Source organism: Canis lupus, chromosome 22 (genome assembly GCF_048164855.1).
Source record: "Canis lupus baileyi chromosome 22, mCanLup2.hap1, whole genome shotgun sequence".
Taxonomy (NCBI): Eukaryota; Metazoa; Chordata; class Mammalia; order Carnivora; family Canidae; genus Canis; species Canis lupus.
Window position 1 is genome coordinate 49004901 of NC_132859.1, and position 24848 is coordinate 49029748.

Genomic DNA, 24848 nt, shown 5'->3' on the forward strand with positions numbered 1-24848 from the left:
TCAGGCGCTTCTCAAGTTCTGCAACTTTGGCAGCTTGAGAGAACTTGTCCTGTTCAGGCCGAGAATGTAGTTCGTAAGTGACAAGGTTACTATCTACGGGAGTCCCACCGGTGGTCTTTCCCCCTGAACCAGTTCCTTTGCTGTTTTTTGTTGCTTCCAGCTGCAGCAGCAGGCGCTTAGCCAGAGCTCCATCAGGGTCAGTAAGGTTGATAGCTGCATCTGGTCCCAGCAGCTTCTCCAGGTGGGAAGCAACCAGCTGCTGCTTCAAGGCTGCCAGCTGCTTAGCCAAAACCACTGGGGTCAGCTTCTCTTCAGTGGCTGACTCCTTCACCGATGTCTTGATTTTCTCAACTTCAGTTGTCAGCTCTTGGACCTCATGCAGTAGTCGCTGGTACTTTTGCTGGGGTGTCTCCTTCACTCCTAGACCCTCTCCAAGTATCTCATATTCTCCAGATTCATATCCTGTTCTCTTGGTTTTTCCAATACGATCTGAGAAATCAAGTCCCTTTGTCCCCACTCTCTTGTCTTTGAACTTGTCATAGGCAGCATTGGGATTGACAATGATGTGCTCCACACTTGTGCTCGTCAGCTCCTCCGCATCAAACTCTGCTTGATCATCTTCAGGTAGGTCGCTGGTTTCATAAACATCTGGCTCGTTCCTGGCAATGCCGGGAAGGTCGGCGTATTTGGGGTCTGCCATGGCGGCGGCGAGGCGGGGTTGGGGGACCGGGGCCTCGGTGGAGCCGGGGCCGGTGTTCGGGTAGGGGAGAGGCTGGGTCCGAGTCCCGGGCTAAGGCGGCGGCAAAAGCCCAATTCTGTTTTTTGAGGTTCCTCATAAATTGAAAATAGTGGAAAATTGGTAGAGAGAAGGTATGGTGGGGCGCCTGGGTGGCTCAGCGGTTGAGTGTGTGCATTGGGATCAGATCATGATCCCGGGGTCCTGGCATTGAGTCCCACATCGGGCTCCTGCAGGGAGCCTGCTTCTCCTTCTACCTATGTATTTGCCTCTCTCTGTGTGTCTCTCATGAATAAATAAAATCTTTAAAAAATGATTTGGTCTCATGATTGTAAATTCAACCCCCACAATGGGTGTAGAGATTACTTTTAAAAAATTAACACACTATGCTAAAAATAATCCCAAATGCCAAAGAAGTTGTCTGGCAAAGTGACACTCTCTTACCTAAAGGTTTTCTGTTCTTACTCCAAAATGCCTTTTTAACCAATATAACACTCATGTTTCAAATGTTTGATTATGCAACTCAAAACAAATTCATTCACATAATAAGAAAATCAAAATGTTATATAAAATCCAAAGTACCCTTGGGCTACTAACCATATAAAAAAGCAAACCCTTACCCTAACCCTACCTACCCATCATTCTGAGTTTGGTGGTATTATTCAAAAAAGAATGAGGAAGAACTGTATGTTCTAATATAGGAGCCCAAGACATAATTGTTGAGAAAACAAACCTGATTGCACATTACGATATCATTCATGTAAAAAACTGAAATACATTCTAGACAATATTAATAATACCTATGCCTATTTATTTGGGGTGATGTTAACATTGATTGTTTGGTTAAGGTTATTAGAAGTGAAAATTCCCTTAAATATTTCCTGTTTATGTCTCAGAGATAGAGACAAAAATAGATATCAGAGGCATAAATATAGATAGGTAGGTATGTTATAGATAAAGAACTTCTGGTAATGGTGAAATAAATTAGATAAGTCTCTTTCTGAAAATAGGGACAATTTAAAAATTTGCATAAAATTTGGTAATGTCTACTTAAAGGCATCAAATGGCTAATAATAGCAAATAATTAAATTGAATAAATAAACTGAGAAGGGACAACTCTTTCTTACCAACACCACCTTAACCAAATGATCAATGTTAATATCACCCCAAATAAGACTTCCAGACATGTGTACTCTCTTGTGCCATGCACTGAGGAGGAATAGCCTCTGTTATATTCTTCCCCCAAATCTGTGGCCTTAATCTAATCATAAGAAAGTATCAAACACAAATCAAGGAATGTTCTGAAAAACACCTGATCAGTACCCTTCAAAAGGTATTAAGGTCATAAGGGGCACCTGAGTGGCTTAGTTGTTTGGGTGACCAACTCTTGGTTTTGGCTCAGGTCATGATCTCCACGTCAGGAGGTCCAGCCCCACCTAAGGCTCTGCACTTAGCAGGGAGTCTGCTTCCCCTGCTATCCCTGCCTCCCTCTCATCCCACCCCACTCCCCATAGGTACTTGCACTCACGCAAGTCTTTCCCTCTGAAATAAAATCTGAAAGACTAGAGAGGACTGAGGAACTGACACTGACAATGCAGAACAACTAAATTCAATGTCAGTTCCTGGATTTGATGCTGGAACAGAAAAAAGACATTAATGGAAAACTGGTGAAATCTGAATAAAGTTGCAATTCAGTTAATAGTATGGTAGAGGTAATAATTTCTTAGTTTTGATAATTGCACCATGGTTATGTAAGATGGCAGCATTATTAAAGGGAAAGATAACAACTCTGTCCTATCTTTGCAACCCTTCAATAAGTCTAAAAATCATTCCAAAATAAAACATTTCTTAAATCATTATGCAATATGAATAGTCAGCTGTGAGAAAAAAACTAAAAAAGATTTTGAATATACAACACATATTTTCAAAATATGAAAATGCAAACACAAATCTGTTGGAATTTGTAAAAATCCAAATAGATGGGTTGAATAAAAGATTGGACGTGGCCAGAGAGTAATTAGAGAACTAAACATCAAACTGAGAATATCTCTTGGCACACAGCACAATAAGATAAAAGGTAGAAAATAGAATGGGAGAAAGACAAATCATTTATAGACTCCTATGGAGACTAGACTGAGAAGTCCCACTATGTGTGTAATAGGAATCCCAGAAAGAGATGATGGAGAGTGACATCTGAACTGTGTTGGAATAGGAGTTTCTATTATCTTCCCCCAAAGAACATAAATTTGGCTATCAGCCACAGATGAGAGTGCCTCTATGGATGTCCAGGAGTCCAGCACTGCTGGAGAAAAAAAAAAAGTTAATGCATTGAAGAGGTAAGAGGAACAGCTTCACTTTACCTGTATCATTCACACCTCCCCCAAGGTGGCACAGCTCAGTGCCAAGAGAAACCTGCTCAGCAGGTGATTTCTCCCATGGCACAGAGTGAGAACATGTGAGTGAGCACTTGGCTTTCTCAGCTTATGGGAGGCTGCTAAAGAGATCCATTCCTTTCTTGCTCCTTCCGGAATGCAGAGGTATGCTCCACAACTTGGTGAGGTGGGGAACAAGGAAGGGCTAGCAGAACAGCAGCCAGGGCACTCCACAGCATCAAAGAGACACAGATCCTCCTGGCTGCTTTGTGGACTCCACTAGGAAGCCTCCCCACAAATTGCTGGGGATGACTTGCTTGTGGATCCCCCCAACTGGCCTGTGGGTATCCTCCCTTTCCCCTACCCCCATCTCCATGTACCTCCCCCCTCCACACCATCACCCCATGGCTATCTCTCTATGTGCACCCCTGAGGGCAGTGAGCATAAGCCTTTTGCAAATGGCTAGTGAGCATGTGCAGAAAGCCAGCCAAATCATTTTTGCATTCTGTGATGAAAGCTTGATTATCATTAGTGATTTATTACTTTGCTGGAATTGATGTGCTAATATTAATATTGAGGATTTTCACATCAATGTGTGTGAGATTGCCTTCTGTTTAGTTGTTATTATTTTGCTGTCTATCCATGTCTAATTTTTGTGACAAGATTATTCCAAAGTCACAAAATTAGTTTTCATGTTTTCTGCACTCTGGAATCTTTCATGTAAGAGCATTTTTCTGTTCCCTAAAGTTTTTACAAAACTTGTTTGCAACATTGTTTGATACATTTGGGAAGTTTCCCAGAGCTTTCCATTTCTCATGTGATTAGTTGTCTTTTTATGTTTTCTATAGTTCCTTTACTTTTTTTTTTGACATACTATTTATTTTTGAAATTTACAACTTTATAGAAAAATGACTATTTTCATCTGAGGTTTCAAATTTATTGGTGCAAAATTATTCTTAGTATTATGTATTGTTTTTCCCATACAATGTCCTTAATGTTTTTACATGTACCTTCTCCCTTTTTGACTTGATCAGTATTATCAGGAGTTATCTGTTTTACTAATCTTCTCAAAAACCACATTCTGGTTCTATTCAACTCTATTTATCTCACTGTGATAAATTTCTGCTTTTATAGTTTTTTTTTTCAAATTAATAGGCATTTTTTAGAGCTGATTTAGATTTACAGAAAAATTAAGGGTCGCCTGGGCGGCTCAGTCAGCTAAGCATCTGACTCGATTTCAGCTCAGGCCATGATCTCAGGGTTGTGGGTTCGAGCCCCATATCTGGCTCTAAGCTGGGCATGGAGTCTGCTTGGGATCCTCTCTCCCTTTCCTTCTACCCCCGTCACCCCTCTCCCTCTCGAAAGAAAGAAAGAAAGAAAGAAAGAAAGAAAGAAAGAAAGAAAGAAGAAAGAAAGAAAGAAAGAAAGAAAGAAAGAAAAAAAGAAAGAAAAAGTTGAACAGATAGTACAGAGTTTGCATATATCCTGTCTGCCCCCACCCGACTCCATGCTATCCCCTCAGTTTCCATTATTAACATCCTGTGTTACTGTGGTACATTTGTTATGCCTGGTGACCCAATACATTATTAGCTAAAGTCTGTAGTTTACATTAGAGTTCAGTCTTTTGTTTTTTGTTTTTTTTTTAAAGTAGGCTCCATGCCCAGTGTGGAGCCCAATGCAAGGCTTGAACTCACAACCCTGAGATGAAGACCTGAGCTGAGATCAAGAGTCCCATGCTTAATGGACTGAGCCACCCAGGTGCCCCAAGCCTTTTTTTTTTAATGGATGTAGAGTTGACACACAATGTTACATTAGTTTCAGGTGTGCAATATAGAGATTGGACACGTCTGTGCTATTCTTGCCACAAGTGTGGCTACCATCTCTCGTCATACAATGCTATTACAGTGTCTGTTGATGGAGAAATGGATAAGCACAAAGTGGTATATCCATTCAGTGGAATGTTACTTGGCCATAAAAAGGAATGAAGTACTGATACATGGTACAACTTGGATGAATCTTGAAAATGTACCAAATTGAAGAAGCTAGTCACAAAAACCCATTTACATATAAATACATTCATACTTTTAGGCTAGGAAAATCTATATACATCACACAATGGAGCATTATTTGGTCTTTAAAAAGAAGGAAATCTTTGAGTACCTGGGTGGCTTAGTCAGCTGAGGCATCCAACTCTTGATTTCATCTCAGAGTCATGAAATTGAGTCTTGTGTTGGGCTCAGTATGTAGTCTGCTTGGGATTGTCTCCCTCTGCCCCTTCCCCCATTCATGCTCTCTGTCTCTGCCTCTACATAAATAAATAAGTAGATCTTAACAAATAAAAAATAAATAAAAAGAAGGAAATCTTGCCATTTATGAAAATGTGGATTAACCTGGAGGGCACTGTGCTAATAAAAAGAAACCAGATGCAGAAAAACAAATACTGTATGATCTCACTTGTATGTGGAATACATAAATACTCAAACATATAAAGGCAGAAAGTAGAATGATGGTTAGCAGGGGCTGGGGTAGAGGGAAATAGACAGATATTGGTCAAGGGGTACAAGGTTTCAGTTTCTCAAGATGAATAAGTTATGGAGATCTAATGTACAACAATGTGATTATAGTTAACAGTAATATATACTTAAAATTTGCTAAGAGGGAAGATCTTAAGTGTTCTCAACATACACATACACACACACAGAAAAGAAAATGGTAGCTATGTGAGGTGATGCATATGTTAATTTACTTGAGTGTGATGATTCCTTCACAGTGTATACATGTACCAAATCTTAAAGTTGTACATCTTAAATATATTTTATGTTTACACAATACAATACATCAATAAAGTACAAGCAAAAAGTAAAGGGGATTCAAAGGGAAAAGTTCAGGACCAAAAGAGATATTTCATATTGACACAAAGATAAATTAACCAAGAATATATTAGAGTTAAGAATGTGTACAAGCCAACAAGAGAGCTTAAAAAATCTTTTTTTGAGATACATTCACATACCATGCATTTCACTAATTTAAACTGTACAAGTAAATGGTTTTTAGTATAATCACAGATGTGTGCAACTATCACCACTTTTTTAGAACATTTTCATCACTTCAAAATGAAACCTCATACCCTTTGGGTATCATCTTTTTTTTTTTAAGATTTTATTTATTTATTCATGAGACACACACACACACACACACACACACAGAGGCAAAGACACAGGCAGAGGGAGGAGAGCAGGCTCCACAAAGGGAACCTGACGTGGGACTCGATCCTGGGTCTCCAGGATAATGCCCTGGACTGAAGGCAGCGCTAAACCACTGAGCCACCAGGGCTGCCCTGGGTATCATCTTTGTACCGTGCACATTCCTCCTCTAGTTCTAAACAACAAACATACTCACCATCTCTATAGATTCTCTCCCTCTCCGTAGGGCTTTCTGGTGTTGATTGTTGAAGGTTGCAATTGTCCATTTCCAAACTACTTTTGCAAAGATTGTAATCCTTGTCCTGTATGCTCACTGAAGCTTCTGTTCTGTTATCTCAACAGTCAGCTAGGGAACAGAATATATTTCCTTAAATGCCTGGAAACAAAATGAAAAAAGAAACAAACAAACCCTTGGTCTTTACATACTGGCTCTGGGCTAGTGTACTCCTTCAATCCTAAGCCAAGCTGACTACAACTCTACCTTAACCTTCACTTCCTACTTAAGTGGCACCCAAAGATCAGCCAGAGATGAAAGGTCCTTTCAGGCCTTTTCTGAGTATGTGTCTGCCCCCAGGGAATGCACATTGCATTCCAGATCCTCAGTGTACATGGTAGTCCTTCACTGCTCTTGTTCCTTTAAGAATCTTCCTCCTCAGCCTCCTCATACCCTGCTTTTGGGCCTGTCTGCTATTTGCCTCATCCTTAATTCCTTGCCCTAGGCAGCAATGGATAGCATATATCTTTAATGCTTCCATCAGGTGCCACTCAGAAAGCCACTCTAACCTGAGGCAGGCAAAATAAAGTTCAGTCTCTGCTATGGTTCCTCAAGGAGCCACTAGACAAGTCAAATGCATGACTACAGTTTTTGAGAATAAGGCCCATATTGCTTTCCCTGGTGCCAATACATTGTGCCAGGGATGGGCCATTGTCCACAAGGCTGCTGTTGATTTGGGGAATAAAGGATGGTAGGCAGGTAAGCAAAAACCACACAATGTCTCCTACCAAAACTCAGTTGCATCTTTCCTCATTAAGCACTCACTGGTTGACACAGGTATTTGACTAGGTTCCAGAGTTCTAAAAAAGTTGATTGTGTCTGTTTATGCTAGCAGAATTCTTGCTGGGAAGACCAGTTTTGCAAGGGACCCATTCTTGGAGCTCTCTATTCTATTAATTCCATGTCACTTCTCTTGCAAGCATTTTGGAAAACAGTTTGGCACTATGTGGTAAATCTAAAGATACAAACCAGGAATTCTATTGCTTGTTATTTACCACAGATCAGTGATTCTCAACTGGGGCAATTTTGCTTCTCCAGTAACATATAGAAATGCCCGGAGACATTTTTGGTTTTCACAACTGAAGCCATGCCAACTAGCAGCTGGTGGGTAAAGTAATGGATGCTGCTAAGCACCCTACAAAATATAAAATACTTCCCCCTTGCCCTGTTCCCTCACCACCTACAACAAAATTTTCTGTCCCTAAATATCAAAATTTCCATGAAACCCTCATCCAGAGAAATGAGTACTCACATGCACAAGAAGAATGCTCACAACTGCATTGTTTTATAATGATGCAAACAACCCAAATGCCCATCAGCAGTGGAATGGATATATTCTTGTGTATACATTCAATGGAATACTTTATAAAAATGAAAAATTAATGAATTATAAAAATTATATTAAAAAGAGCAAAAGTGGTTTTTTTTTTTTTTTTTTTTTTTTTTTTTATAATTTTTTTTTTTTATTTATTTGTGATAGTCACAGAGAGAGAGAGAGAGAATGAGGCAGAGACACAGGCAGAGGGAGAAGCAGGCTCCATGCACCGGGAGCCCGACGTGGGATTCGATCCCGGGTCTCCAGGATCACGCCCTGGGCCAAAGGCAGGCGCCAAACCGCTGCGCCACCCAGGGATCCCCGCAAAAGTGGTTTTAATAATTATCAACGTAGTGGTCACTTGGAAAAGGGGGGGTTAATATTGGGAAAGGACCCATGAATTCTTCAGGGTTTTTGGCAATGTTCTATTTCTTGAACTAGGTAGTATTTACTACATAGGTGTTCACTTTTTAAAAACTGTACATTTATATTTTACTATTTACATGTGTATTTCATATTAAAATAGATAAAACTTGTCAGTAGCTTTTCTTCTATCACACTCATGCTTTGACATTTTTTTTTAAAGATTTTATTTATGTATTTGACACAGAGAGAGAGAGCACAAACAGGTGGAGTGGCAGGCAGAGGGAGAGGGAGAAGCAGGCTCCTCACAGAGCAGGGAGCCCGATGTGGGGCTCAACCCCAGGACCTGGGATCATGACCTGAGCTGAAGGCAGACACCTAACTGATTGAGCCACCAGTCGCCCAACAGGTTACATATTCTTATATTTGTGTCTTCAGATTGACCATCCAGGCTGAGAACATATGTTCTTTTATTCAATCAATCATCAGTATTGAACATCCCACTATAACCAGGAACTGTTCTAAACAGTAGGAACGCAGAGAGGGAACAAGAGAGATAACTTGCATTCCAGGGTGAAGAGGCAGGCGGTAATTAATATATCAAAAAATTGTAAAAGATAATTTCAAGAGGTATTAGGCATTTGAAAACAGGACAGTTATAAGAGAAGTTATAAAGACTGTGGTGAGAAAGAGTAACTGGGGTGAGATATTTCAAATTGAATGATCAGTAGGAAGGCCACATCTGAGGAGATAAGTGGCCTATTTCAAGTGAAGAAATGGGCAGTATGAAGTTCCGGAAGAAAGGCATTCTAAAAAAAGGAAGCAGTTGTTGTGGAGGCTCTTAAGTAGGAAAGTGTTCAACATGTATGAGGAACCTCAGGAAATACAGCATGGTTAGTGTGTAGGATGAGGGAAGAAAGGTGGGAGATGAAGTCAGTGCGGCAGACAAGACCTCTGTCGGGGGGGGGGGGGGGGGCCTGGGTCTTTTTCCTAAGTGCCATAAGAAGCCACTGAAATACTGCTGCTGTGTAGTCTATAGGAGAGAAGACAGGTGGCATGGAGACTAACTTGGGCAAGAGATAATGGTGACTGTGAGGTGGAGACGGTGACAAAAGGATAGAGACTCAAGGATGATTCCTAGGTTTTTGTCCTGAACAGGCAAGGAGAAAGTGGGAACGTTTGCTGCGATGAGGAAAACTGGAGAGTGAGGATGACATTTAAATCAAAATGGGATTTGATTTTAGGGAGCCTGGGTTGCTCAGTCGTTGAAGGTCTGCCTTCGGCTTAGGCTGTGGTCCCGGGGGCTCGAGGTCGAGTCCTGCATCGGGGTCCCCGCAGGGAGCCTGCTTCTCCCTCTGCCCATGTCACTGTTTCTTTCTGTGTCTCTCATAAATAAGTAAATAACATCTCAAAAAAAATCAAAAGTCTTATTTGGGCTACGTTACGTTTGAGATACCTGTTAGACATTCAAAGGGAGATGTCAGAGTGGCTGTGGGACAAGTCTCTGCAGGTGCAACGGGCTGGGTTTGAGCACATTTAAGTTCCCTTCAGCCATATTAAACCCACCCAACTCCTTGCCAACTGATTCAACCAACTGGAACACACACACACACACACACACACGCTGCTCTTCCGTGCACTGGCAGGCAGGATAATTTTTTATTGTAAGGCCATAAAAGCGCGTGTGGCTTGCTTCCGCTAATACAATGTACTGTGACACAGACTTCGCTGAGAGACGCTAAATTATAAGCTGTGGTTACCTGTGCTGGGATTTCGTGTGGCCTTATTCTTCTTGATTCTTGCTATGGTTGGTTTGAAACCTCTTTAACGACCCTGTATTACCTATGTAGATCCACAAAGGCCCCTCTTTCGGCTGAGCGGCGCGTGGCTGGGTCCCCCGCAGGTGCGCGACGTCGAGGTGCAGCGTGAGGTGACGAAGGTCCGCAGGCCGCGGGCGCGAGGAGCAGGCCCCGCCCGGCAGCCGGCCCGGGGAGGGGGGGGGGGGCGGGGCGCCGGGGGCGGCGGCGCGCGGGGGGCGGCGGCGCGCGGGGGGCGGGGCGCGGGGGGCGGCGGCGCGGGGGGCGGCCCCGGCGGCACCGCCCTGGCGTCACGTGCTCGCCGCCGCCAATGGCCGGCTCCGAGCCCACCTTGGGAACGGGGCGGGGCGCCCCGCTGGCGTCACCAGGACAACGGGCGTAGCCGGCGCCGTGTGACTCGGGGCTGTGGGCGCGCGGGCGGCTCTACGGCCATGGTGAGTCGGGGGCCCGCGCGGGTCGGGTCGGGTCGGGCCGGGCCGCGCCGCCCCGCCCCGCCCTGCCCCGCCCGGCCCCGCCCGGCCCCGCCCGGCCGAGCCCCGCAGGCCGCTGCTGGGTGGCGGCTGGCGGCCCCGGGGTCGCGGAGAGGCCGGGCCGCGGCCTGCGGGGCTGCGGGCTGCGGGCTGCGGGCTGCGGGCTGCGGGGCGGGGCGGGCCCGGGGGTGGTGGGAGCCCCGCGGGACCCCGAGCCCGCGACGCGGGTCGTCCGCCGTGAGGCTCTGGGCCTCGGCCGGGACCCCGCTGGGGCCGCCGGGCGGCGTGACGCCAGCCAGGGAAGCCGCCCGGGGAGGGTGTGGTGTTTCCTATTTGTTTTTTAAAGGGCTCCGTGAGTTTTACCTATTCCTGTGGACACTCTTGCCGTCTGTGTACTGTCTTGTTGCTACGTAATTACGTATAAATGACATAATACATAATATGTATTTCTTTAAAATTCATCGTACCGACAGGGGACATTTAAATATGCAATTGTGCATTTTCCCTCTTTAGAAAGGGGGCTTTAAGCTGGAGGTGTTGACCTGTGCGCGACCCCTCAGGGCGTGACGAGTAACCGGCCGTGGTTACTCGCCTTCCATCGCGACTTCCACTCCGTAAACTCGGGAGCGACGAGGCGTCCCTCCCGCCCCTTTGAGCCCGTAAGGAGAACCTGCCTGGAAGCCTCAGCTGAGGGAGGAGGTGTGGGCTTGCCCGGACGGATGCGGGCAGGGGTTAACCAGAGGGCTTGCCCGAGGCCTGCAGGGGTGCAGAGGGAGAGCGGCGCGGGGCTCCGTCCTGGGCACACACCTCTGTGTGACCCGGGCTTGGCGAGGGCAGGAAGGACCTGCCTGGGTTCACGAGGCAGTTCGAACCATCAGTAGTTGTATCTACAGGGCTAGTGGGGGTGCTGGTAAGCTGGCAGGCAGGGGGCTGCCCCGTGCCGCTTGGCCGGCGGGAAAAACCGAGCACTGGGAGCCCTGACGGACTCTAACAACCAGGGAGAGGCAGGTAAGAGACAGGGTGGCCGGCTGGTCTGTATCTGTCATTGGCTCTGAAAAAACAGCTGCCAGATGCGTGGCCTTTTGACAGTAGGGGGAAGAAAACATTACCCACAAATAACAGAAGTGTGGTCTTTATCTCGTGTGTGTTACTTTTTAATTCTGAATGCCTTTTCAGTGACAAATTAGTGGAACCAGCAAGAGTTTCAGAAAATGAATTTTACAAAAGTCTGAGTGTCGTGAATATGGCAATGCCTTTTATATGTTATATGTGAAAGAAGCTCTGACAATTACAGCAAGGAGAAAGGAAGAATTCTTGGGAATTAAATTTTCACAGCTCTCTGAAATCCTCCTGTTGCCCATTTTCCTTTTCTTCTCCCCTTCCATCCTGACCATCCTGACCCATGGTCCATCTTGATTCACTTTGGGCATTTTAGAGTTTTATTTAGTTTAAAAGCATTCTGCTATGCTTGTGTACTGGTAGGTGCTTTGCTAAACTTAGAAACTTTTTTTGCATTTTGTCTAGTTTTAAGCATTAAGGATTTCACTCATGGAAGGGTTTGATTTTATGATGAGCTGATGGCTGGGCTCCAAAGGTGGGGGGAATGGTTGATATGGGAGGGGCAGTGAGGAAGCTGCCTGTGTAAATCCCCAGAACTGTATTTGAGATTGCAACATTACCATTCATTAAATGCTTGAATCTAAACATACAGCTTTAGCAGTTGATATGAATGACTTTGCACATGGATTTGGAACTCTGCTTAACTATTTCTCAATGAAAATTTCTTCAATTAAGCCACTTGTTTCTATTGCTTCTAAAATGACAGCCGGCATTTATTATGTACATTCTGAGATGTATTATGTACATTCCAAGCACCTTTTGTGTCTTATTTAACCATCACAACAACCCTATGAGGAAGATGCCATTTCCCCATTTTAGAGATGAGAAAATTGAGGCACAGAAGGGTAGAATAACTTGCCCAGGTCACCCCAGTTGATAAATTAAGCAAGATTTCAAAACCACGCAGATTGTCTCAAAACCTGCTTACGCTGGATTATACTCTAATGTATAGTGTATCAGTATATGTTCTCCAATATATATGCCAGGTATATATTAGGAAATTTGTTCTCTTGGATTTTAGTATTTTTGAGCACTTATGAATACTTGTATTTTACTTTTATTCCTGGCACTGAGCTAGATGCTACAGAACAGAGTAGGCATGCCTAGCTTTCTCTCCTACCATTTTTCACAAAGATGAAACGAAGAGGAATTAATGAAGACAGATTATTGGATTGGGGCTCACATTCATGGCTGTGATAGCATTGAAAGTTTCTCCTGTCCTTTCACTTTGCATTTAGGAATTGACACATGCTTTTTGTCAATCACAAATAGTGCTTTACATAAAGCCATTTAGACTTGGAGGATGAATATATTTTAAAAAATAAAATTATATTTTCTAAGATTTTTCCTAGTAGTAATTTTTACATATATTTTAGTTGCATATTCTAAAATTGTTTCAAAAAGACAGCAATTGGATTCATATGGTTAAAAATATACATTAGGGGGATCCCTGGGTGGCGCATTGGTTTGGCGCCTGCCTTTGGCCCAGGGCGTGATCCCGGAGACCCAGGATCGAATCCCACATTGGGCTCCCGGTGCATGGAGCCTGCTTCTCCCTCTGCCTGTGTCTCTGCCTCCCTCTCTCTCTGTAACTATCATAAATAAAAAAAAAAAAAAAAAAAAAAAAGAAAAAAAATATACATTAGGATACCTGGTGTCATGTTTTTGCTATTGCCTAATACTTTAGCTTGTGAGGCAGTTTTTTTCCCCCTTGAAAAGAAAACAGTGTGTCATTACTGTTTTCCCACTTGAATTCATTCACTTGGACTTTGCTCTTATTTTGACACTTCTCTTTCTGCGTTTATCCCTGGTTAGGACTTCTCAGAGGTGTTGGGAAGCACAAGGTGGGGGAAAACTTTAAAATAAAATATACCCAAGATTTACAGACAGTTTTGGTCTCTTTGCCATCCCATGGTATAGTAAGAGAGCTAATATGCTTATATAACGAGATCTATGTTAATAGATAATGAAAAGAATGCATTTTCCTTCTATTACCAATATCGGTCTCCCTCTGGTTTGCACTGGGGTGGGGATGGAGCATAATTTGTAGTAACTGTAACAGTAACTTTTTCATAGAGCCCTTCTACAGTGTCCAGTTTTAGGCTGATTATTTTACATTTATCTCATTTAATACTTTCACATACCTCTGAGAGTGACATTATTATACCCATTCAGCAGGTCTAGATTGATGAGGTAATCTGTCCAGGGTCACATAGTGAGTGGCAGAGCCAGGATTTGAACTCAAGCAGTCTGTCTCTAAAGTCTGGCATCTTAGCCATCATTATATTACGGCTTCTTTCCAAACTAAAGATTGTTCCCAGTGCTTGGCATGAATGTACTTTGCCAAGATTAAGAGTCTCAGTGTTTTATCAGCTGAGCCAGTAAGCTTTTTTATTTTATAACAGACTCTCTGTTATGATGTTGTTTAATGACATCCTGCAGGATTTACTTGGCTTCCTCCCCCATCTCCTTAACTGTGCAGACAGCCAAAGCTCAGATATGGCCAGCCGTGCTACACTTTCACCTTTGCCTTCCCTGCCTCACGTTATGTGTCACCTCTACCCTGTGTGGGGTCTGCTCCTCCCACCTCCAGCACTGGGGTGGCTATGAAAGGGATCTAAAAGCGTAATAGGGCAGTTGTTGGGAAAGTTTTTGTGGAGTCAGAATCGAGGTTCAAATCCGGCTTTTTGAGTTCTCAGTGCTGCCCCTATAATTGTCTAATTGTCTTTCCATTAAATTTTCTTTCTTTCTTTCTTCTTTCTTTCTTTCTTTCTTTCTTTCTTTCTTTCTTTCTTTCTTTCTTTCTTTCTCTTCTTTCTCTTCTTTCTCTTCTTTCTTTCTTTCTTTTTCTTTCTTTTCCTTCCTTCCTTCCTTCCTTCCTTCCTTCCTTCCTTCCTTCCTTCCTTCCTTCCTTCCAGATTTATTTATTAATGAAAGAGACAGAGGCAGAGATACAGTCAGAGGGAGAAGCAGGCTCTCTGTGGGAGCCTGATGCTGGACTTGATCCTGGATCCCAGGATCATACCCTGAGCCAAAGGCAGGCTTAACCACTGACTTACCCAGGCTTCCCTCCACTAAATTTTCTGTCCTATGATTTTTCTATCCAGCAAATATTTATTGTGTGCTACTATGTGCTAGTCACTATTGTGGGCAGTGGGTATCCAGCAATGACACAGGCAAGGCTCTGTCGTCATGGAGCTTACATTGTGGTGACAGGAAGACATAATAAACATACAGATATGGTTGTGAAAGTGCTTTGGAGAAAAGTAAAGCTGAGTGAGAGAGAAAAGAAGTTCTAGGGCAGGATGGGAGAGTGAATGAGAGGAGGAAGCAGTTACTTTTTATATAGAGTGGCAGGGAAAGTCTCTCTGATATGACATTTGAGAAGAGGCTATTTCAGGAGAGGACCCAAATGCAAAGGTCCAGAAGCAAGATCATGCCTAGTGTGTTGGAGGAACAGCAAGGAAACCAGTGTAGTTGGAGTGTAGTAAGACGGGTGCATAGTAGGAGGTAAGATCAAAGTAGGCCAAATCACAAAGGATTTATAAGCCATTTAAAAGACTTTGTCTTTCCCTTTGTGGGAGGGGGAAGTGATTAGCAGGGTTTAAGAAGAAGAATGACATAATAAGACTTTTAAAAAGACCATTCTATCTTTTCTGTGGAAAATGCATTTAGGCTAAGAGTGAGGGGAGAGAGGACAGGAGGATTCCAGGTAAGACATTATTGCAGTAATCCATAGGATTAGTTGATCGATTCATTGTGGAATAGAAAAGGAAATCAAGGATGGTTTCCATGATTTGAGCCTGATTTGATAGGAAGGAGTTGTCATCTACTGTGATGAAGACTAGGGGAGGGAGCACCTGAATGGCTCAGTTGGATAAAGTGTCTGCCTTTGGCTCAGGTCATGATCCCAAGGATCTTAGTTAGGATTGGGCTCCCAGCTCAGTAGGGAGTCTGCTTCTCCCTCTCCCTGCTGCTTATGCAATCTCTCTCTCTCAAATAAAAATTAAAAAAAAAAAAAAAAAAAAAAAAAGACCAGAGGAGCAGTAAGTTTAGCATACAGATAAAGCAGGAGTTAGTTTTGAATTTGATAAATTTGTGATGCTCATTAGACATGTAAAAATCTAAAGACACAATTAGGCTTTCAGAAACTGTGGTAGTGTATATTTTAGAAACAAACTTCATTGTATCTTGAAGTATTAGATTTAAAGGAGATTTCTGAGTTTCTCTAGCACAATTTCTTCAGTTTACAAACGAGAAATACCAAGAGGATAAATGACTTGTACAAATAGCGTTTTTACTACCTGTTGTGCAGTACAAAGAACCCTAGACTTGGAGTCAGGAAATATAAGTATAAATTACACTTTTTATGTTTTTTTTTAATTCTAAACCTTGTACAAGTTATTTATCTGCTTTAAGTCTGTTTTCTATCATCAAAAAGGATAAGAAAGACTCCCACTTTCTGTGAGAATGTTGAAAGTTGCAAAAGTTAGTTGTTGTTTCCACTGTTATCAAAGAGAAAAGCGGAGAAACTACAAAATGTTAGTTCTCTAAAACTAGAGAACCAAAGGCACAAAGCAGTCTAAATGAAATAAATTCCAGAACATAATGAGCATTCCCAGAAAAAAGGAGACAGATAGATACTTCAATCCGTGGTGGGACAGCAGGAGGAAGAAGAATCTGCTATAGACCAGGAAAGAGAAACCAGCCAAACTTTTATTGACTACATGTGGGCTGGCATGACTATTTGGAATTTTGAAGAGTCCCAGCCACAGAATAAAGCTGCACCCACCTGCCACCTCTTTCCCATGGGCCTTCACTGAGTTTAAGGATAGAGTATGCTGGAGACTGGGGTCAGGGAAAGAGAGCTAAGAATGATCCTGAGGTGGGTGGAGTCTGCTAAAGGCTAGAGGCAGGGCGGGATAGTTAACAAAAATCTCTCTGAGGCTCTAGGGGCTTTTACCAAGTATAAAGTAGGGCTACCAAGGCTGAGGGCGTGGCAGGAGAGCTGGTGAATGTCCCTCCATGGCTCCAGGTTTTCATTGAGGACAAGGCAACAGCCTTTCAGAAGGTGGAGTCAGAGCAGCAGAGGAGAGAGATCTTAAGGCACAAGCAGTGGAGGGTTCTAGTATACTGGGGAGCAAAAATAGTTCCCTAGCTGGCAGCAAGAATGCAAAATAAAGAAAAATCTCTTGAGTTCAGAAAGCAAGCAGCTAAGAGAGCTGTTAAGTTTCCCCACTATTCAGATCCTGACTTCTCCTGAAGGTTCTGATCTTACCCTAAAATGATTTTAACCCAATCTTGAACTGAATCTAATAAATGCTAAAACAAACCTCAAACTCATCTCAACCATAGATTAAAAGGGTTCAATCCCCTTTACCTCCCCATCTGTACCCTAAGCAAACTAATTAAAGAAGGAACTGCCCTTTGTGAAGGTAAATTACTGTTTTTTTTTTTTAATTCAAGTATTGATATATAGCATTGTTAGTTCCAGGTGTATAACATAATGATTCAGAAACACTGACTATATATGTATATGTATATATGAGAAATGACCACAATAGGCGTAGTTAATATCTATTGCCATACAAGTTATACATTTTCTTTTTGTGATCAGAACTTTTAAGATCTATTCTGTTAACAACTTTTAAATATATGCAGTACAGTATTACTATAGTCACTGTGTTACATCCCACGACTTATTTTCTAACTGAAAATAAGTACCTTTTGACCCCTTTCACCTACTTTGCCCACCCCCACACCCACACCCCCAGTAACCATAAGCTGTTCACTATATCTGTGAGCTCAGGTGTTTGGGTTTTTTTAAATTTCACATATACATGAGATCATAGGATATTTGTTTTTCTCTATGTGACTTATTTCACTTAGTGTAAATAGCAGGATTTATACCCTCTAGATTCATGTTGTTACAAATGGCAAGACTCCCTTTTATGGCTTTCATCATAAATATACCATAATTTCTTTATCCATTCATCCATTAGATTTTTCCATATCTTGGCTATTATAAGTAATGCTGCAGTGAACATAGGAGTGCAGCTATCTTTTCAAGTTATGTTTTTGTTTTCTTCAGATAAATGTAGAATCTGCATCATAGGGTAGTTCTATTTTGAAGAACCTCCATATTGTTTTCTATAGTGGCTGCACCAGTTTGCATTCTCACCAACAGCATACAAGGTTCCCTTTTCTCCACATCTTTGCCAACAATTGTTACTCTTTGTTTTTTTTTTTTGTTTTGTATTTTTGTGTGTGTGTGTTTTTGTGTTTTTTTTTTGTTTTTTTGTTTTTTTGATAATAGCCATTCTGACAGGTGTGAGGTGATCTCATCATGATTTTGACTTGTATTTTCCTGATGATTACTAATGTTGATTACCTTTTCATGTACATGTTGGCCATCTATGTGTCTTCTTTGGAAAAATGTTTATTTAGATCTTCTGCCCACTTTTTTAAGTTAGATTTTTTGTTATTGAGTTGTATGGGTTTATTGTATTTTTAAAGATATTAACCTATAATCAGATAGATGATTTGCAAATATTTTCTACCCTATAGTAGGTTCATTTTAGTGATGATTTCCTTTGGTGTGCAGCAGCTTTTTTTTTTTTTTTTTTTTTTTTTGTAGTTTGATATAGTTCCACTGTTTATTTTTGCATTTGTTGCTTTTGTTTTTGGTGTCAAACCCAACAAATTGTCTCCAAGCTATCGTCAGGGAGCTTACTGCCTGTTTTGTAGGAGTGTTATGGTTTCAGGTCTTACATTCAAGTCTTTAATCCATTTTCAGTTAATTTTTGTGACTGGTGTAAAATAATGGTCCAGTTTCATTCTTTTGAACATGGCTGTGCAGTTTTACCAACATCACCTATTGAAGAGACTGTCCTATCCTCATTGTATATTCTCTGCTCCTTTGTCATGGATTAATTGATCAGATATGTGTGAGTTTATTTCTAAGCTCCCTAGTCTGTCCTATTGATCTATGTGTTTGTTTTTGTGCCAGTACCATAGTGTTTTGATTACTTTATCTGTAGCATAGTTTGAAAGCTGGGATTGTAATATCTGCAGTTTTGTTCTTCTTTCTCAAGATTACTTTGGCTCTTTGGACCCTTTCACTTCTGTCTTAACAGTTTTCAGAATATAGGTCTTTAACCTCCTTGGTAAATGTATTCCTAGGTATTTTATTATCTTTGATGTAGTTGTAAATGGGATTTTTTTTCTTCTCCTTTTGCTAGTTGTTATTAGTAATATAGAAACACAACTGATTTCTGGATTGATTTTGTATCCTTTACCAGATTGAAACTTTATTGAATTCATTTATTCTAATGGTGTTTTGGTGGAATCTTTAGGGTTTTCTATGTATAGTACAATGTCATCTGCAAATAGGGACAGTTTTACTTCTTTTTTTCCAATTCGGATGTCTTTTATTTTTTGTCTCCAGTACTACGTTGAATAAAAGCGGTGAAAGTTGACTTTGTTGTCTTGTTTCTGATCTTAAAGGAAAAGCTTTCAGCTTTTCACTATTGAGTAAGATATTAGCTCTGGGTGTGTCATATATGATCTTTGTTATGTTTGTGTTCCCTCTAAACTTACTTTGTTGAGAGTTTTTATCATGAATTGATGTTGAATTTTGTCACATGCTTTTCCTGCATCTATTGAGATGATCATATGACTTTATGCTTTATTTTGTTAGTATGGTGTTTCACATTGATTTGCAGATATTGAACCATCCTTGAATCTCTGGAATAAACTCCACTTGATTATGGTATATGATCCTTGTGGTGTATTTTTAAATTCAGTTTGCAGATATTTTGTTGAAGACTATTATATCTGTGTTCATCAGAACATTATATCAAATTTCATCATACTTTTTTGTTGTGTTTTTGGTATCAGTGTAGAATGGCTTTGTAGAATGAATTGGCTTTGTAGAATGAATTAAGAAGCATTCCTTCCTCTGATGCTTTTTGAAATAGTTTGAAAAAAATAAGTAATAACTATTATTTAAGTATTTGGTAGGAAAAAAAAAAGTATTTGGTAGAATTCACCTGGGAAGCCATCTGGTCCTGGGCTTTGGTTTGTTGGAGGTTTTTTGATTATTGATTCAATTTCATTACTGGTAATTATTCTGTTCATATTTTTTATTTCTTCCTGATTTAGTCTCGAAAGTTTGTATATTTCTAGAAATTTATTCATTTTTTATAAGTTTTCAAGTTTGTTGACATGTAACTTTTTATAGTTTCTCACAGTCTTCTCTCATAGTTCTTCGTAGTTGTGAGGTGTGGGTTGTAACTTTTCTTCTTTCATTTTTGATGTAGTTTACTGGTTCCTCTTTCTCATTGATATGTCTGATTAAAGGTTTATCGAACTTATCTTTTCAAAGAATCAGCTCTGAGTTTCCTTGATTTTTTTTCTATTTTTAAAAATCTGTTTCATTTATTTCTGTTCCGATCTTTATTATTTCCTTCTTTCTACTAACTTTGGGCTATGTTCTTTTTCTAGTTTCTTTAGGTATAAGGTTAGATTTTTTGGAGATTTTTCTTGTTTCTTCAGGCAGGCCTATATCACTATAAGAGCTTTCTTCTTAATAACTGCTTTTGTTGCATCTCTAAGGTTTTTTTTTTTTTTTTTTTTATCTCTAAGGTTTTGAACCACTGATATCTATCTTTTGTTTGTCTTTATATATATATTTTTTATTTCCTCTTTGATTCATTTTTGACCTAGTGATTGTTTGGTAGTATGTTGCTTAGCCTCCAAGTATTTGCATTTTTTCCTTTTTTTTTTCTTTTCTAGTTTCATACCACTGTGACTGGAAAGGATGCTTGACATGATTTTATTTAAAAACATTTTTTAAGATTTTATTTATTTATTCATGAGAGAGGCAGAGACATAGGCAGAGGGAGAAGCAGATTCTTCTCAGGGAGCCCGATGAGGGACTCAATCCCCGGACCCCAGGATCACACCCTGAACAAAAGGCAGACACTCAACCACTGAGCCACCAGGCAACCCTGGCATGTAGTTTTTTTTTTTTTTTAAGTTTTTATTTATTCATGAGAGATACACACAGAGAGAGAGAGAGAGGAACAGACACAGGCAGAGGGAGAAGCAGGCTCCATGCAGGGAGCCTGATGTGGGACTTGATCCCGGGTCTCCAGGATCACACCCTGGGCTGAAGGTGGCACTAAACCACTGAGCCACCTGGGCTGCCCTGGCATGTAGTTTTTTTTTTTTAATAATAAATTTATTTTTTATTGGTGTTCAATTTGCCAACATACAGAATAACACCCAGTGCTCATCCCGTCAAGTGCCCCCCTCAGTGCCCATCACCCATTCACCCCCTCCCCCCCGCCCTCTTCCCCTTCCACCACCCCTAGTTCGTTTCCCAGAGTTAGGAGTCTTCATGTTCTATCTCCCTTTCTGATATTTCCTACCCATTTCTTCTCCCTTCCCTTCTATTCCCTTTCACTATTTTTTATAGTCCCCAAATGAATGAGACCATATAATGTTTGTCCTTCTCCGATTGACTTATTTCACTCAGCATAATACCCTTCAGTTCCATCCACGTTGAAGCAAATGGTGGGTATTTGTCATTTCTAATGGCTGAGTAATATTCCATTGCATACATAAACCACATCTTCTTTATCCATTCATCTTTCGATGGACATCGAGGCTCCTTAGTTTTTAATAGTAGTCTCATATTTCTTTGTATTTCCGTGGTATCAGTTGCAACATCTTTCATTTCTGATTTTATTTGCATCCTTTTTTTTTCCCTTGAGTGTGACTAAAATATCTCCCAACAAACATAAGTCCAGGACCAGATGGCTTCATTGGTGAATTCTATCTGATATTAAATAATTAATATCAATCCTTCTTACGTTCTGCTAAAAAATAGAAGAGAGAACATTTCTAAACTCATTTTACAAAGCCAGAGTTACCCTGATACCAAAACCAGACAAGGACATCACAAGAAAATTACAAGCTGGCATGCCTGGGGTGGCTCAGTGGTTGAGCATCTGCCTTTGGCTCAGGTCATGATCCCAAGGTCCTGGGATCGAGTTCTGCATCAGGCTCACTACAGGGAGCCTGCTTCTCCCTCTGCCTATGTCTCTGCCTCTCTCTGTGTCTCTCATGAATAAATAAATAAAATCTTTAAAAAAAAGAAAATTACAAGCCAAAATCCCTGGTGAACATTTAGGCATTATTTATTTTTTCAAAGAAATAACTCTTAGTTTCATCGAACTTTGTAAATAAATGTTCTTTACACACAGTGTCTGACATGAGATAATAAATTTTGAAGTATGCATAGAAACAAATTTTTACATGTGATAAAAGAAACAGAGTCAGTGATGGTCTAGATGTTGAACATGGTGAACAGAAGATATTAATTAGCAGGAAGATGGAAAACTATAAAAAGAACCAGTTTAGAATGCTAGAAATGAAAAATATATCAGAAATTAAGTATTCATTCGATGGGCTTAACAATAGACTGAACACCAAACCCAAGCCAGATGAATATAAAGAAGTCTAAACTTAGGCAAGTCATAGTCAAATTGCTGGAAATCAAAGATTTTTATAAAGGAGGTAGAAAAGAAAAATAAAGTAAAGAAAGTTTGTCTATAGCAGACCTATACAATAAGAAACATTAAAAGAAGTATTTTGGTGCTGAAGGGAAGTGATAATAAAAGTAACTCAGATCTGAAGGAAGAAATGAATTATACTAGGAAAATTAGAGGATTAAAATATAAGATCAAAAGATTATGGCTGTGTAAAGCAAAAAAATAACAATGTATTATCGGATACTTAGTATAGGAAGTAGAATATATGACTATGAATGCAAAACAAAAAGAAATTAAGTTTGTGATAAGTTAAAGATGCACTCTGTAATCACTAGAGCAAATGTTAAAAAAGAATACAAATAGCCACAGCTATAAGGTCATTAAAGGAAATTGAATAATATTGCTTTATCAAAAATAAGTTATAAAAGCAGGAACAAAGAAAGAATAGACAGGACAAATGGTAGATAATATCAAGATGGTAGACAAAATGAATCATATCAAGAATTACATTTAAATATAAGTAGGAAAAAATATAAGTAGAGCATACACTCCAGTTAAAAGTTAGCAATTGTCAAACTGTATAAAATAGCATGGCCCAACTATGTGCTGTCTATAAAAAACACTTTAAATATAAAGGCACACCAAGTGTCCATCAATAGATGAATGGATAAAAAAGATGTGATATGTATCTTACATAGTGGAATATTATTCAGCCATAAGAAGAGTGAAATCTTGCCATTTGCAGCAACATGGATGGAATTAGAGAGTATTATGCTAAGCAAAATAAGGCTTATTTTGCCTTATTTTAAGATAAATACCACAGATGTTTTAAAGATAAATACCACATGATGATTTTACTCAAGTGGAATTTAAGAAACAAATGAACAAAGGAGAAAAGAGAGACAAGCAAGAAACAGACTCTTTAAAAAAAAAAAAAGATTTTGTTTATTTGAGAGTGAGAAAGCATAATGAGGGGGAGGGGCAGAGGGAGAGGGACAAACAGACTCCCCACAGAGCAGGGAACCTGACATAGGGCTCAGTCCTAAAACCCTGAGTTCATGATGAGCAGGAAGTCAGATGCTTAACTGACTGAGCCACCCAGGCACCCTAAGAAACAGACTCTTAACTATAGAAAACAAAACGATGGTTACCAGAGGGAAGATAGATGGGGGCTGAGTGAAATAGGTGATGGGAATTCAAGAGTACACTTTACATGATGAGCACTAAGTAATGTATGGAATTATTGAACCACTAAGTTGTACAGCTGAAACTAATACAGAAACACTGGAACTAAAATATTAAACAATAAGGATGTGATATATGTATATGTATGAATATGTGTGTGTATTTGTAACTACAGTATATATAATTACATTAAAGTTAACTACACTTATTGTGGTAAGCTTTTGTAAGTAATTGCCAAATCACTACATTTTACACCTGAAACTAATATTTGTTTAAAAGACAAGAATACTTTTTCTTTAAGAGTTATTTTTAGGGGGCAGCCCTGGTGGCTCAGCGGTTTAGCGCCGCCTGCAGCCCAGGGCGTGATCCTGGAGACCCAGGATCGAGACCCACATCGGGCTTCCTGCATGATGCCTGCTTCTCCCTCCGCCTGTGTGTCTGCCTCTCTCTCTCTCTCTGAATAAATTAAAAAAATAAAAATAAAAAAAAAAAGAGTTATTTTTAGGGATGCCTGGGTGGCTCCGTGGTTGTGTGTGCCTGTGTCTCAGGTAGTGATCCCGGGGTCCTGGGATCAAGTCCCGCATTGGACTCACAGCAGGGAGCCTGCTTCTCTCTGACCTCTGTGTGTGTGTGTGTGTGTGTGTGTGTGTCTCTCATGAATGCGTAAATAAATTCTTAAAAAAAAAAAAAGACTTTTTTTAAATTGAATGCTATGACTCTTAAATATTACTGAGAAGGGTCAAAGATGGCAGTAGGACCCTAGGCTTGTCTTGTCCCATGAACCCAGCTAGGTAACTATCAAATTGTCCTAAATACCCCAGAAATTGGCCCGAAGACTGACAGAACAAACTCCACAACTAAAAGAAGAGAAGAGGCCATGCCACATCAAAGAAAATAGGAAGTACAGATACATGGTTTAAGGGAGAAGTGGATCACAGGTACTGTGGAGGGCAGGGAGCTGTGGTCTTAGAGAAGGATAAGAAAGAGAGGAACATACAGGGGAATGCACAAGGAGAACATTTCCCCAAGGGCACTGGCCTGGAAAATGAGAGCAGCTGAATTTAGTGAGTTCTTGCAACCAACAGGGTTTAAAGCCTGGAGTTTTAAAGGTCAGTGGGCTTGCCTGGAATAAGCAGTGTGGGCACTGCCTTGCTCCAGGAGAGAAGGCAGGCAAACAACCTGGAGACAGACAGTGTGGAAATAGTGATCTGAAGAACACCTGGGGTACACAGAGGGGAGATTATTCACTTATCTTAGAGAATGTTCCTGGGAGGCAACATTCACAGAGATTCCTCTCCAGAAACAGGGGAGCTGGCTGGCATCATTTCCCTCCCCGCACCTCATAAACATAGAGCATGAACAGGGTCACCAGCAGTGCCATCACTGGCTGACTAACTTACTTACACCAAGCCCCATCCCCACCCTCAACCCCAGA

At 40.8% G+C, this 24848-nt stretch overlaps 2 protein-coding genes and 1 pseudogene across 7 annotated transcripts in view; 1 reads left to right on the plus strand and 2 right to left on the minus strand.

Annotated features, from left to right (window-relative positions):
- Positions 1 to 6649, minus strand: part of LOC140614308 (aminoacyl tRNA synthase complex-interacting multifunctional protein 2-like) — a 9216-nt gene extending 2567 nt beyond the window's left edge. Inside the window, exon 1 of one of the 2 annotated variants that reach the window (XM_072793500.1) lies at positions 6508 to 6649. In XM_072793500.1, coding sequence (XP_072649601.1) covers positions 6508 to 6510 — 3 coding nt within the window. In that variant the 5' untranslated portion in view covers positions 6511 to 6649. The remainder of the gene's footprint in view (positions 1 to 6507) is intronic. The other variant, XM_072793501.1, reaches the window with a different exon arrangement.
- LOC140614306 (dynactin subunit 2 pseudogene) overlaps positions 1 to 10162 on the minus strand; it is a 27304-nt pseudogene extending 17142 nt beyond the window's left edge.
- Positions 10163 to 10363: 201 nt separating this feature from the next.
- Positions 10364 to 24848, plus strand: part of FBXL2 (F-box and leucine rich repeat protein 2) — a 108447-nt gene continuing 93962 nt past the window's right edge. For 4 of the 5 annotated variants that reach the window (XM_072793506.1, XM_072793507.1, XM_072793508.1 and 1 more), the window contains exon 1: positions 10364 to 10514. In XM_072793506.1, the coding sequence (XP_072649607.1) occupies positions 10512 to 10514 (3 nt within the window). In that variant the 5' untranslated portion in view covers positions 10364 to 10511. The remainder of the gene's footprint in view (positions 10515 to 24848) is intronic. The other variant, XM_072793510.1, reaches the window with a different exon arrangement.